We start from the raw sequence: 15955 nt of genomic DNA, 5'->3' as shown, positions 1-15955 counted from the left end.
TTTGTACATGAGATCACACAAACTGTCATTTCACCAGTGTGCTGCATACAAATACTTGTGGAACTTGACTTCAGAGGAGCAGCTTGTGCATTTGAAAGAGGTGCGAAACACAAGAAGCCCCACGAGAGACTGAAACCCTTGTCACCTATTCATCTGGTCCAAGATATGGTTCAGTGCACGCGGACCACTTGGGGTCAAGATTTGCCTATTCCTGCTTATCAGTCATCGTGAATTTCCCTGAATCACACCCCCATCTGCTGAGCTTGAATGGGGGACAGGTGAGCAGACAGATGGCAAATCGCCAATGGGCAAGCATCCCTTGGGGGAGCCCCAGCTAGCAATGGCCCTTTCATGCTGCCTGTCAAATGGGGATTATGTGACACACACACACACACACACACACACACACACACACACACACACACACACACACACACACACACACACACACACACATCTGCTACTTAAAATGAGCTGGCATTTGGCACTCCAGCAGGTTAGGAGATAACCAATGAAAGCCCATGCCAGGAGGGACTTCCAGGTATGAGAGGTCCTCCCCTGCTGCCAGTCAAATGAGGATTAGGAGGACCACACCCATACTTGCTAAATAAAGACAAAGTTGCAGGTGGGAAGGCAGATGGCGGAGCAGCCAATCAAAAGCGTTGCCAGGGGTGACAGAGAGTAAGCAATATGGGGAGTTTGGGCTCTATGACATGTAATAAAATCACTGAAACACACTTAGCGAGGCAACTCTCTCATGAATATTGTTCACAGATTTAATCGATTCATTTTTATTGATGTGTCTTGTCCGGACTGTTGTTAATACACGAGCACATATCTATTAATTATAACCTACCACCTACATGACTAACATAAAGTAGTGACACTGCATATATTTGGATGTTTTAATTGAAGTTCTTATGGAGAATCTATTATATTTATTAGAATTATTGTATTACTACCAGAGCAATTATAATTGTATTGGTATTAACAGACTGTCACTTCTTTCTTTTTTTTCAAATTCCAATACACACCCAGTTGCTCTTCTAGTGCCAGTTTTCCTTGGCCACTTGTCATCCTTTCACTTCTGGAAATTTGTATTTTTGTGTGACTTTCTGAATCGAAACGATTCCTCTTGTGGGTCTGTTATAGGTGGTAGTCATATAAGACTATTTAAAAAAGCCTGATTTGACTTCACTTCACTTGGTCTGCAAAAACAAACAAACTATGTGTACACAGACACCTCTCAAAGTACACATAGTTTGTTTGTTTTTAAAAAACAAAAACAAAAAAACCCCCCACCAAAAATGGACAGCATGGCTCCTTGGCACAGAGACAAACTTGGTAGTACCATGTGTCTTATTGAAAAGCTCACACACATGGGTGCACTCACACGCGCACATAAAGAGAAAGATGGGGAGTATATAAGACAAAATTTTGATATTTGAAGAAAAAAAAACTCTTCTATTAATGTTCCCAATTAAAATGTATTGCCTAAGGTTGGGAAAAAACCACTTTAGTAGGGGGCAACAATTTAAATCTCAGAGAGTAGATAGTTTTTATTTCCAAATGCAAATAATTACCACTGCCTCATGAATTCTAATCTAAAAGGAAAATGGTAATTATTTTTAAATTGTAAAATAGTCGTGATAAAAATACGACATTAAAGACCCCCAATGTCTCTTAATGATTTTGTGAAGTAAAGAAGTTAAACCAGTGTAAGAGCAAATTTTATCCCCACACAAAAAGGGTCTCGCATTTGTTTTTCATTGCGATTCTGCAAAGCTGTATGTTTAACACTAATGAGGATGGTAAAAGACAAGCAAGAAAATTCAATTTATCTAATGTAAGTTTCAAGGGAAACCTATTTGTTTTTGCTCTTTGAGTTTTTCTTGTTCTTTGTAGGTAGGCACCTTTTCTTTTTCTCTTTGTATGCATTCCATTCACCTGGAGACCTACAAGAAGGCTTCGGTAAGTGAGTAGGGAGACAAACAAAGAGGGAGAAAAGAAGAGAGTGCGCTCTTGCTGAGGGACTGAGGGAGTGCTGCATAAGTTCCAATGAGAGAAAAAAAAGAAGAAAAAAAGAAAAAGAAAACTTTTTTTAGTGTGTGTGTCCATAAAAGTGTTGTAGTTGAGACAAAGGAATAACATGCATTCCCAATTACTTCTTCTGAGGACCTTTTAATTATATGTAAGGTGAGATTTGCAGTAAGACTGCCCCCCAAAAAGTTGTAAGTGTTAATGGTCAGTATGTTGCAGATCATAGTGACATGCCATAAAACTTGCATTTGCTCTCGAATTTGTTACACCGTAGCATGACAGTACTGCTGTCATCCAGAATGGATACACCTGGACTGCTGCCGACACGCAAACACTGACACTCGCTCACACACAGATCCCGGCACACACACACACATCCTCTCTCTGACACCAGCAGAGCAATCAGTAACCAGAGCCGGTGGCTGCTCCGCTCCAGCCTTAATGGAGGGCCTGACCTCCGCTACGCTGCGTTATTTCCACCCTCCCCAAATTTTCAGGCAACCAGAGGAAAAGGGGTCTGAGAAAAATGGAGAGAACGAGAGCATGCGATTCTACTTTTTCTCAACAAATCTTCGACTCATTTAATCTTGCTTCCCAATTTACAGAGTCCTGAGACCGCTTACTCTGGAATGAGAAGGTAGGTTGAAGAAGTGAGCGAAGCCTGTTGAGAGAACAGCCTCCAGCATTTTCTTGAGGTTTCAAGTGAAATTGTCAAAATGCAGTCATTTCCAACAGCTTTATATATGCAGCTACAGCTTAAACTGCAGTTCTACTATATATGGAAAATTTGGACTTATTCTGCAGCTTTACGATTATCATTACTGTTAACATTTTATATAGCAGTACATTTTCAGAAATGATAAATATTAAGTTGTTCGTTTAGTGATGTTGCTTATCATTAAATGAAATGTGCAAACATACACGGAAAAACAGTTCATAAGGCATAAAGAAGAGTTTTTGAGCACCTTTCTGCTTCAACACAGCCTGAACTCTCTTAGCTTTCCACTCAGTTTCTTTGGATTCATCACTCCATGAAACCTGTTACCACTGTTTTTTAGTCCAGTTCTTTTGTAATCTGGCACAACTCAGCCTTGTTTCCCCGTTTCACTAATGAGACCTCGGCAATCAGTAGAAGGATAAACTGAAGGACCAGATGCATCTTTCACCTGAATTTTTCCTCCTACTTTTTAAGAATGTGATTTTCAGATACTGTTCAGCTGCTGCAGCTTGTTTTTAGGCCTGCTACGTCTTCTTTTGTCCTGCACTTGTTCATTTTCCTCAGCATATTTAAAGATAAACTGCGCACCATGCCAAGATATGCCAACTTTTCAGATAATACCTCTGGGAATCACTCCGTTGATGCGAAAAATATTTAATCACTGTCAAACTGTCACTTTTTACAGATTCAACTAAAGAAATGGGAACAAATTATACGTTTTTGGCGAAGCGCTGCTAGTAATTTAAAAATTGGTTCTTTGCTAAGTTGTCTGTTATGTGTAAACACAACACGGGTTCATCCCTTGAGTTAGTTGCCTTTTTTATGCTTGAATGATTCACAGGTCAGTGTCGAGTAGCTTAAACAAACAAACAAAACATTCCTCAGAAAATTGTCAGGTACAAGTACCGGTACTGGGAATGAGTGAAAAAGCTGCCACTTATTTCTAAAGCTCAAAAACGTTTTAAATTTAGAATAATGTGGCTCGAAACTTTTTCCACAGTATTGTATATGGGACATCGGTGCAATTGAGACATTTCTTTCCCAAAAGCAGTTATTTTAAAATAAAAATAAAGAAGGAAATACCTAAAGATCTGTGCAAACATTCTGCTTCACTGACAGCATGACTACATTTTTTTTTAGCTTTTCCAGCGAGTGACTTAAAGCAGACATGCTTTAAGCCTGAGTCCTGTAGCCCCAGAGGGTGTCCTGGTGGCTCAGCAGACAACATCACAGAGCATGTACTTTTCCTTGCATGTATATCTCCCTTTAAAAATGATCAAGAACCAGTCCAATCACTGTTGCATATGACATTCTGTATTGCACTGTCACAGAAAAAACAAAACAGCAAACAATCAAACCTGCGTACAAGAACTAAACTTGTATCGAACAAGTACTATGACGAGGTTGTGAGAGAAGTAGATCATTCCTTTATGAACAACCTGAAGTATTACTCAACACAAAATGTGACAATGCCATGCTGTTAGAGAAGTTGCCATTGTCAGTGACTATATGTGGCTCCCGGGGAGATGGAGTTTGCAGAAAGACAGCTCATGCTTTGCTGTGCTAAGGACTAGCTGACTGTGGCAGGCACACTGAGAAAATCAACTCCATAACCATAACAGTGTTACTACTCTCATATTCAAAAGGCCACATCATCACTTTACAGCAGAATGGGCAAGAAAGCAAGGAAGATAAACTCACGAGAAAGCCATGCCAAGGTGTGTGACAGAGAGAATCTACATGGCATTACGCACTTATGTGCATAGGGAAATTTAGCAGGCTGGGAAATTACACTTCAATCCATTTAGCTTCATTTGATTCTTTTGGCCAAAAACTTCAACCACCTGCACTTTTGGTTGGTTGGTGCTTAATCAGGCATAAAAACACATCTACACTGACACTTTGGACAGCCAGGGCTGGCTGAAGAAGTGTCTGTTCAGAACCTATAAAAAGCTGCGTCAGATCCAAAATACAGCTTGTCAGAAGAGGACCACCGTAGTGGAAATCTCATCTTCACAGCCCAGTGTGTCACAAAGCAATCACTCTGACTCTCCTTCTGTGTCTTACTCAGAGTCACACGGGGAAGTATTTTTCCAGATAGACACAAAAACATAGGGGTATATGTAGGTGCATTAAGACTGAGCCAGACAGGGTCGAGTACAACCTCTCTGTCACCTGAGCTATCCCAGTACAATTAGCAACCTTGTCCTTGTTAATTCACTAATTTGTGATTACGCAGTGCTCGTCTATTTGTGTGAGGATGCACTGCATAAACATCAATAGGATTAGGTTTCATTGATATTCATGAGGTAATGGGGGGGGGGGGGGGGGGGGGGGCTGTATAAGTGTTATTTACACGACACTAAGCTGTCTGGCAGATAAGGTTTCTCAGGGCCATCGCAATCAGATTCAATTTCATGACCTGTGCAATGCCAGAGGGGAAAACAGCAAGCGCTGCAGCTAATATTGGATAACTGAGTGTCCAACTGCAAACACTATTTAAAAACATGATTGTTGTTCTCTCTGATAGAAAATGCTAAATGTGACAAAACTATTCTAAGGTGGGATTGTGAATATTGATCGCAAAGCCTTAGCCAAAATGAGTTTGTGTGAAGTAAATAACTCAACACAAAAAGAATAAAAAAAAAACATTGATAAAACTATATTGATTTTTTATCTTTTATTTGAAAAGCAGAACATGAGTGAAGGTGCACCAAATCTTAGCTTAGGATGACAAGGACTGGAGAGAAAAAAAACAAACTGCACAACCAACTTTGCTATACCTATCGATCAGCTTGAGGAGGACAAACAAGGACCCAAACAAAAAAGCTAAAGTCTCCAATCTCTCAGTATCATTATGTTCAAGGCCTTGGGAAAAGCCTACAGGTCAATACTTGTGCAGCAGAGGCTCCGTGGGGTAGGACTGGCGACTTAATAAAGCAGACGTATTGTGTGTGAGCAGACGGGTCGATGTGACTCCCTCCAGATGCAATGCATTTTCACAGTGGGACAGGTTGCTGCACTACGCAGAGTGGGCCTGGAGCAGAGGTCAAACTATTCGCTTCATCAGCAGCCGAAACCAAAGAACAGTGGGAGAGGCAGAGTGAACACAGCGAAAGAACATATTATCAACCCAGGGGGACTCAGCTCAGAGATATCAAGGAGAGCTTTGGTTTTTGGGCGGATTTATATGCAGTTGAATATGCAGAGTAGACGACACGAGTAAAAGAACTTCAGCCATTACACACACACACACACACACACACACACACACACACACACACACACACACACACACACACACACACTTACCTTCTCATAGTAGCGTAGCTCGTAGTCGAGGATGATGCCATTTGGCTGTTCTGGTTGAGGCCATGAGAGTGTGAAGCTATTCATGGTGGAGCTGATTTGGTGCATGATGGGAACTATTGAAGGAGCTGGAGGAGACAGAACGAGTAAGACAAAATTAGTGCATTTCTATAATAACCGGCTTTAATTACACATGTTTCTCGCCCACAAGTGTTTGTTGGTTGTAGGTGGTTATTCAAAAATACTCAAATTCAAGATAATTAAACAGATTGGTGAGCAAGGGTGGCCTGACTAAACAGCTGAATTGCTCAGTTCTGTGCATGTTTGTCTGTCCTCAAGGCTCAATTTCATGAAACCTGGAGGTGAAGTTAGAAAATGTGGCTTCAAATGCAGAGCGCTTTCTCTAAAGTTAGGGGATTTGCTTTAGTGCATTTAGTTCAATAATTCAATCCAAATACTTTCAAACATGATGGTCTATGTTTTAAAAAATAGTGCACTTTTGAATTCTGTACATGTGCAAATAAAACATCACGCTGCTGCACAAATACAAACTGAACTATTTCACCATCAGTATGCTTCTCAGAGTCCGAGCGGCTTAAACAGTGCAACTGCCTCTCTCATTAGTAAGCAGGTAAGCTGCTGAGTTAGAGCGATTAGGCCTGCTCTCTGCCATATTCTGGCACCGCAGGACCAAATATAAACTGGCTTTAGCCAAAACAGATCTGCCAATTTTGGCCGAGATTTGTGGGCGTGGACTTGGGCCGAGCGAGCAGGACTCTGGCTACCAGAATGGTCCATCACCACGAGCCTGGCAAGTGTCCCGCTACCATTGTGTTAGATTTTGTCCGCTGATGGGCAGAGAATTCAGGAGCATGAGTGTAGCCTCTACAGGATGCACTGGATCAGTTCTCCCTTTTCTTTCACGACTACTCATTCACACAGTTGTGTTAACTTAGACTTAAAAACTTAAATATCAACTTGTTTTCATTTCTGTCATTATTAAATTTCATAAACATTTTTTTTCCTGAAAATTCAGTGAGAGTATAGGTAGTAAAACTAAATAAAACAGACACTGAGTGTCTTTGCTACCTTTGGGTTATAAAAAAATGAAAATATTGCACATTTTTATACTGATCAATCTTATGTTCTGTAAAAATATTTTTATATTAATTCACAATTTGCATCACAAGTTATTGTGAGGACTGCCGAGGCATATTACAGCGATAACACTGTAAATACACGTTATTACTTTTGCCTTTAAAGAAAAAAGCACTTAAGGCTTAAAATCATTAAACTGATGAGACAAAATTATCATACTTGGCCACTTATTCATACAGGAAATTGAACCATTATTATAAATGAGTGAGTCAGTATGTGACCCCACAGCAGTGAATTTAAAGTCAGATGTTTTCATTCAGTCAGGTTTGAGTAAAAAACATTGACTGATGAAAATCTGGTCATTACAAAACCATCAGCTTCGAGGGAAATTGTGCATTTTCTGCATAAGCAGCTGTTACGTCCAACATAATACATACTGAAAATAGACCCAGTAGAAATCACTTTGCATTTTATATTATTCATTTAATCAGTTTTTGTGTTATTAAGGAAAAAGTCTTGGGACCATTTATGAGTTTTCTCTTTTTCATTTAGTTGAATTATATACAAATAGATTGTGTTTGTTTGATTTCTTGTACACTTGCTTGTTGCATTTGAAAAGGTGAGTCCTGTAAAACCCTTACTGGCTTCTTTCCTATCATGCATAACAGTATTTGTATCTTCTGCTCAACTGTGTAAATAAATACGAAACTCGTGCATTTCATATTATGATTAATCAATGCAGACATCTTGGTAATTCCAAAAGATTTGGGTTTTTTTGTTTGTTGTTTTTTTCACTTGCAACAGTATACTCTATTATTAGCGATATCAGTATCAGTGATGTCCTAGTGAACCAAATTATAGAGCAGAAAGGGAAAAAAAGCAAGCTTTGCACCCAGCCAGTATATTCAAGACGGAGTCAATACAAACAATGCCCCTGTTTGCATATGAACTGCATCTTTTTCATGTAATGAAACCCTTTAAAATCAAATCACTATAGTACCGTGATTGTTTTGACCCAGCTCCACCGTATATTCCATCCTTCAGCCCAAGTACACCTGAACGCACACACACGGGCTGTCAATTAACCCCGACAGTAAGCAATTTCCTGCTCATCTCATATTTTTTTGCCCTCGGCAACTGTCATACCGCTATCATCTGTGCTCCTCTTCATGCTTCACATGTTGCTCAGAGATTGTATTATAAATAAAACTTGATAAAACTTGCGCTGTGTGTGCATGCCGATGTGCCTGCGCTTATGTTTGCGTGCTGTGTTATATCTTTGAATTTAAGTTAGATGAAAGTCTAAGAAGACATTTTTTTAAATTCAAGATAAGACCTCTGTGTGAACCAGAGCGGGATCTGATCAGCTGCAAGCATGTTTTTAATCTATATGGACTACAAGTGTGAAGTAAAATGAATTGAACTGAAATTAAATTAAATCCTATTTTTACCGTTTAAAATAAAAAAGGTGTCGCATGCTGATGCGGTGTCCCTCAGGTTGTCTTACTGCTTAGTATTACTTCTTTTACTATTTTTGTCACTGCTGTTATTTAGCGAATCTGTGTCGTGTTGTTGCTGAATGCAGTATCTAAGCTACTTTGACAATGATTTTTCTTACTCCCGCTTGTAGTATTAATTTATGTAATCCCATTAAGACTTTAAATATCACAAACAGTGTCACATTGACTGTAAGCTTTGGGGGTTTTCTTTCTTTTGGTCCACATGGGACCCATTTTGCCTTCCTCTGGCTGGAGCTTACTTTCCAAAGGTCTGGAATTCTGTGTGGGGGAAAAAACAAACGAGCCCAGAGCAAAATGAAATACTACTTCAGGTTTCAAGAAAGACAGGACAGAAGAGTCTCATTGTGCTTCTGTCTGGTAACAGATGGAAAGAATAGCTCAAAGAATCAAGCCAAAGGCTACCACAATGTCTTTTCATGCCAGATATGTCTGATTTAGACTTCTGCGGGAAACCTACGTCGTAAGCAGAAACCCTTTTTAACACTAACCTTCCACATAACCTGACACGCACCTCTCGAGAAATGTAACTACACGTCAGGTCGATGTGACCTGTAACTATTGTAATTGGCCAGTGTAGCGCCATTGAATCCTCCTATTAAGACCGGATACCCAGAGGGGGAAAAAATGTCCCAACATTTCGTGTTTTTTCTATACGCTTCCAGCACGGTGATTAATGTGTAACCATACACACGCATAAATGTAGCCAACCATGTCTGCCATAATGTAAGTTAAGTTATAGGCTCTATAAAGGCTCCACACAGAAGTCTGAATCAGAAATTAGGGGAGGATTAAAAGAAAACGGTAAAGATGTGATTACTTGTGCTGTAATGGGACAGATCAGTCATGTGGCAATGGAGCTCCTGATAGGCTATTACCTGTGACACGATCAATCAGAGCTGTGCTTGGACACTGAGGCCACAAAGTTTAATATTTCAATTTGTAACATGCGGAGAATTATAATATAATAACATATGTAATAATCACATTTTGTTTCAGCTGGATTTGGCATCAAAGCAGCAATAAGAAGCCAAGCCCTCTTTATTTAGCTGTCTTTGTGCTGCAGAGAGTGCAGCAAGGACTACGGCACAAATCACAAGGCTGCAGTAACTGAAGCCTGTGCTGCAAAGTGAAACAGTGAGCATATGCTGCATTTTACTTTGCACATCCATATATCCCATTGTAGATACTGTAAATCTGTTTAAGCTGTAAAGTTGCATTCATTTGCACAGAAATAACACAAAAGATCAGAAAGTTAAGACACAACTTAAAACTTTATTTTGACCAAACATGTAGTTGCTCTTTCACAACTTTGGAGCTGCTGAGCGTCAGACTCTTAATAAATGATGCACCAGGATGTGTTTTCTTATTTCTGTAAAATGCATCAATCTGTGATCCAGGAGGAAACTTTTCTTTTTAAACAAAAGCAGCACAAATTATTCAATAAAAAATTAGACTGCTTAGCTTTAATGCACAAATCAGTTTCTGGAATGACATACATAAATATGCCCCAGATTTAACTCCATCATCATAAAGTAATTCAAGCTGCTATAATGGACTCTAATTAAAAGTTAAAGGATGAATTAAACCAGAGTTACTCATCAAACCAATTTGTGAAGACACAAGTGACTTTGATTATAAAATATATTCTGCCTACTGCTCATGTAAGTTCAAAGCCTTGGTGTTTCATATAGTCCTGGAAAGAAATCCTCACCCCCATGTTTGCAGGCATAAATACAGCCCCACACAAGCCCATGCTCTACATTGTGCACCTATCAGCCACTTGGCTCTTGGCCTGCTCGCTGAGGCCTAGTCATCACTCCACCTGGTCTCCACTCACATCTTGCTGAATAACTCCTCTGTTCAAAAGGCAGCAAATGGCACCCTCTCTCAACTAAGTCATCTTTTTATCACAGTCCTTGGTGATTATTCCATTTCTTTTGCTTCTCTGTGTACTTCACTCTTGCATAAGCATTCAAGTTATAGTAGGGAAAAAACCCTCTGACCTTTTTACATGTGTTTGCACGTAAATCCTGTTTTCTAAGAAAACCAAGGTTATTCGACAGCTTCGACAGCTTCGACTGGGGTTAGTATTTCTTGATGTGAATGTCAGATAATTTTGTAAAATGTAAATGTTGAACAAATGAATAGGCTCTGTTTATCCTGTCAGTGTGAATGGATTTTGTTCCGTCTGCCTTTCTTGGCTCTCACCTCCTGCCCCCACCTTTCCTGCTCCTATACCCTAGACAGAGAGTGTAAGGGCTAAGCTTCACCTCAGTGCACTTCAGCCTCTCTGCTTCTCAGGCTAGTTCACGCTCCACTGACCAGGGCTAGGGCTGCCTGGGCCGCATTATCAATTACCGGCCACAGGCACACACTGTTCCTGACAGACCCCAGGGAGGGGCACTCCACGCAGAAATTACTGCAGCAAAAAAAGAGAAGAAAAAAAAGAAGAAGAGGGGAGCCCTGAGTCCTTGTCCCAACCAAATTCATACAGAAAAACAATGAAATTGTTTTTTCTTTTTTTCCCAGCGATTCAGGTGTTGTGCGTCACTGATGGCCAATTTGGAGGAACAACATCCAATCAGAGCCTTTTATGTTCATTAACTAGTGCTAGAGGATCTCATACAATACAAGAGCTGAGATGTTCTTGTTATTACTCCTTTAACCAATTTAAGTTTGGCAACACTAATGCAGTTGTTGTTTCCCAAAAGCACAACACAGACTCTCAGTGAACTCAAACATCAGCTCAACTGGAATAATGTGATATTAACATGTACCCTTATAATATACATTTCCACTACCCTCTCTGAAGAGGAGAGGGATTTTTTTTTTTTTAAAACAGCCGTGTCCCACTGGACATACTGACTGTGCTCGGAGAAGAAAAGCAGAACAGGAAAAAAAAAAATCATGTGCACATGTATGTGGGTCCTACCAGGCTACGTGTGAAGAGCCTGTCACAGACAATGTGTCGTGCCTATATGAGGGTGAGGTTCAGCCCAATGAAGCACCGCTGTCCCCACCAACTGCGTCCCCCGCTGTCACCATGGGACGATGATGGTGACAGTGATTGGTGACTGTGTCCTGCACTCCTCCCTCCCCCCTCCATCCTTCCCATCCCTTGCTCCTGTGCTCCACTTTTATCTGGCCTCACTCACAGCCCCTGGCTTTTAATGCAGAGCTCGGCTCACCATTAATCAAAGTCAAAGCCTCCAAGCTTCTGACTTAGACAGAAAGAGAGAGAGAAAAGAAGGAGGGACAGAGATGGGCCGGGACAGAAGCACGAGACAAAGTGATGAAAGAATGAAAAGCTTATTTTTTTTCTGCAATTAATCAACTGTAGAATATAGATGAGGTGAAGCACCACTTTGCATGTGTGCCACAAAGCTGAGGCTGTGGTTTCGCAGTGATTCCTCCAGCATGAAGTTGGTATAACTAATGTTAAACAGGAATGGTCAAAACTACTGCAGAGATACCGCAACTTTTAGTCTTCTTGGAAAAAGATCTGAACAAAAAAGGTGTATATCATCCATCTTTGGAAAGTCCCTCAAAAGCTATAGTAGAGATTACATAACTGTTTCCACAAGGTCAGAAGTGCTGCCTCAGACTAACAAAGTAAAGTTAATGTGTAAAAAGTGTGAAGCTCCCTTTGAATTATTAGTTAAAGGCTATTTTCTGTATCTTGTACAAGGCAGTCAAATTGTTTTATAAGGTCAAACTCAAAATGAGAATAAAAGTTTCCAGTCTCCTTTCTTTCTCTGTGGCCTTTTTCTCATTAGAAACAGACTGAGATGGCTATACAAGTTCCTCGTATTCACATTTGAATTCCCGGCTAGAAATTCCTGCTCTGCCTCAGTTAGTATATGACAGAACAGAAAGTTATACTAGAATTCGTCAGCAGATCTTGTGCCACAGCCATATTCACTTCTGTGCAAAGGGGGGGGGGGAAGCAAACAAATACCGTATTTTCACGACCATAAGGCGCACTTAAAAGTCTTAGATTTTCTTCAAAAAGTACGGCGCGCCCTATAGCGCAGTGCGCCCTGTGTGTTGTAAGGAGGACGTAGTAGAGAACACCATGAGAACGTTAAAGGGTGAAGTGTGTGCGTTGACTTTATCGCACATACCTGTATAAAAGAACAGGTATGTGCGTTATGCAGGACATCGTTGTTTTAACAACCCTGAAAGTGGCAAAGAGACACGCTTACGAAGCACAGTTTAAACTGAAGGCCATCAGCTACGCGGAGGAACATGGAAATCGAGCAGCGGCGAGAGAATTTAAGATTAACGAATCGATGGTTCGCAAATGGAGGAAGCTAGAAAACAAGCTCCGGCAGGTCAAGAAAACGCAGCTGAGTTTCCGCGGACATAAGGCGAGGTGGCTCGAGTTGGAGGAAAGACTCGAGCGGTGGATCATCGAGCAAAGAACGAGCGGGAGAAGCGTTTCGACGGTCACCATTCGGCTAAAAGCAGTTTCACTTTCACTTTTTATGAAACGGTGCCATTTTTCCATCCGGACCAGGACTACGGTAGCGCAGCAACTTCCAGCGGATTATAAGGAAAAGCTGGCCATCTTCCGCTCCTACTGCAGCAAACACATCGGCGACAAACACATCCAGCGATGGATGACGGATGGAGACCACAGTTTCACCAAGAGTGGAAGGCAGCGCCCGGCGAGTTACGCCACAATTTGCCAATGGATTGTAGATGCTTGGGCTAACATGTCTGCTGGCACTGTTGTTCGAGCTTTCGCAAAAGCCGGCATCATTTCCGAGGAGCCGCACGGCACGGAAAGTGACTCTGACAGTGAAGAAAGTGAACTTGGCATGTTTGATGGAGATTTAGCGCAGCTGTTCAATTCAGACCCAGAGGATGAGGACTTCGATGGGTTTGATTGATGATAAAAATGTGAGTACCAAACTTTGTTTTGCTCCTGCTTTATTTTTAAATACGCACACTTGTATGCTTGTGTGTTGTTGATGATGACGATTACTGGTAATAAAAATGTGAGTAAGGTACCGAACTCAGGTTTGCTCCCGCTTTATTTTTAAATACGCATACGGTACTTGTATGCGCCCTATGATCCAGTGCGCCTTATGTGTGTGTTAAATACAGTAATGGCACACATAACTGAGACTGCGCCTTTTAGCACAGTGCGCCTTATGGTCGTGAAAATACGGTATATATAAACATATTCGTTGCCACATGTACAAGTTGTTCTTTGTGCACTCGTGTTTTGTTTTTCAAGATGCTGCCACGCTACTGAACTGTGAAGCCTCTTAATAGCAACTCAGTGTCTCAGATGAGGGAAGCAGCCTATGTTGCCGTGCCTCTGTCAAAGGCATAGGTTCGACTGCCTTCCACCTTATTATCAGGGGCTCAGAGGGCCAAGCCAGCCATGACTACATGGTAATGGGCCTCTCTTGAACATCTTAAAGAGGGATCAGTTCAGCGCCAAGGATTTCTGTCAAGGAACCATGGTTTGAATTATTTTTAAAATCACATTATACGTGGACGATTCCAAACACAGAAAAAAAAGGAAGCACACACACAAGAAAAAAAAAGAAGAACATACCAGATACTTTCACACAGGAACAAGCGCACACAGAAACACAAACGTATGCTTACTTAAAACATCACATAGAGACATCAGAACTGACAAGGTGGCTCAGTGGCATCAGAACCGACACTTTTATTTTTTTCCCGCCTGCAGCTAATACCTCATTTTCTGGATCCAGGGACAGGATCCAACAGTTATGGGAACAGACATTAAGTGAAATAAAAATGGCACACTGGAGAGAGCCTCAAGACCCGTTTAAGATGATGAAGCTCTCAGACACCCTAAATCTTATACAGTGAGTGTAAAGCAACAAGAAACAAGGCAACACCCCAAAACAAATGGAAAGGCTGTAAACTGAAAAGACATAATGAGCAGTGTCTCCATGGACATGTTTGCCTAACATCTCATTGGGTTTTAGAACCCCACAGATGGCAGCTCTCTTTAATTCATCTGGTTGTTTGGATTTCAGTCTACTGCACTACATCTTAGTATCTTAAATGCAACTCGCCCAGGCAGACTTGCCCATAGAAGGCTTAGGATAGTAGTGTTTGCATTTCTGTGGGAATGGCTCTCCAAACAGCAACTAAGTGGAGGAGGATTGTTTGTAGATACACTTGGCGTTCTGTGGTCTGAGGGATTGTTGGCACATAATCTAGGTCAAGAAGGCTGTGCTAGTAAGATCAGAGAAATGTTGGGTATTAGCTCCATAAAACAGCACCAGTCAAGAGGCTTTTGGATATTTATTTCATGAAGTGTTCACTAAAACCCCACATAACAATTCAGGGAACAGAGTTACCACATTTGAAAAGGTTGGGATAAAAAAAAACCCAACAAAAACACTTTGCTAGCAGCACTTTGTACAAGTTAACTGCCCAGGATGGAATAAATGAGGGAACACGGCTAGCACAGTGTAGTATTCACCACACGTTTATGGTTTTACTGCCAATGGTGTGACCATATATATTTAACTCTGTGGCCATATTGTATTTAACTAAATCCAAAATAGAGTTTCTTAATCTTTAAATTAAACAACATACAGTAAAAGCTATTATCCAGTGGCCAAGATAGATAAATATGACTAAATTCAGGCCAGGCTTGAATGATGGTCTTAACGGGGGCAGTATATAACCTGTGTGTCTTTATCATTATATGTGTGTGTGTGTGCGTGTTTGTTTCCTGGAGAGCAAAGGCTGTGAATGAACTCCTAAATCACACTATTGATCAGCCCTTCCTCCCAGACACACGCTGGGATCGAGGGCAGTTAAATGGCCTCTTTGGTGATTCACACTAAATCCCCTTACCCTCCTCCCCCACTATCCTCTCCTTTTCTTCTACTCCTCCACAGTCTCCCCTTGCTCCCCTCAACCTTGTCTTTTCATAGCCAGTTCATGCTACAGCCATCTAAATACTGCTGCATACTGTTTTCTGGATACCCTTGGTTTACCGTAATCACACGACTATTTATGGTAAACCCAAGTCAAAATGAAAATGCAAAGACTTCACCAACACAAGTGCAAACTTTTTATCATGATCACTTGAACACATATCCCCTCACAGGTTGTTATCAGACCAGAAAGGCAATAATGTAACACTGCCCTTGACAAACAACCTATATTTCACAGGTAGGCTCTACTTATCTTCTAAATTATATATTTTATGGTGTTATTTGTAGTTTAGAATCAGGGAAATGTAAATTTTTGCTATCAATGCCTG

At 40.9% G+C, this 15955-nt stretch overlaps 1 protein-coding gene across 2 annotated transcripts in view; it reads right to left on the bottom strand.

The window, feature by feature from the left end:
* The window catches only part of ephb1 (EPH receptor B1), a 177445-nt gene that overhangs the window by 39104 nt on the left and 122386 nt on the right, over nucleotides 1-15955 (bottom strand). For both annotated transcript variants that reach the window (XM_085378230.1, XM_085378231.1), the window contains exon 6: nucleotides 6071-6195. In XM_085378230.1, the coding sequence (XP_085234356.1) occupies nucleotides 6071-6195 (125 nt within the window). The remainder of the gene's footprint in view (nucleotides 1-6070; nucleotides 6196-15955) is intronic.

The sequence above is a fragment of the Diplotaxodon limnothrissa genome, linkage group LG18, assembly GCF_057381915.1.
Source record: "Diplotaxodon limnothrissa isolate DT_005_m linkage group LG18, D_limnothrissa_male_GT1.1, whole genome shotgun sequence".
Taxonomy (NCBI): Eukaryota; Metazoa; Chordata; class Actinopteri; order Cichliformes; family Cichlidae; genus Diplotaxodon; species Diplotaxodon limnothrissa.
Note: the sequence above shows the minus strand (reverse complement) of the source record. Positions and strands in the feature narration are given on the sequence as shown.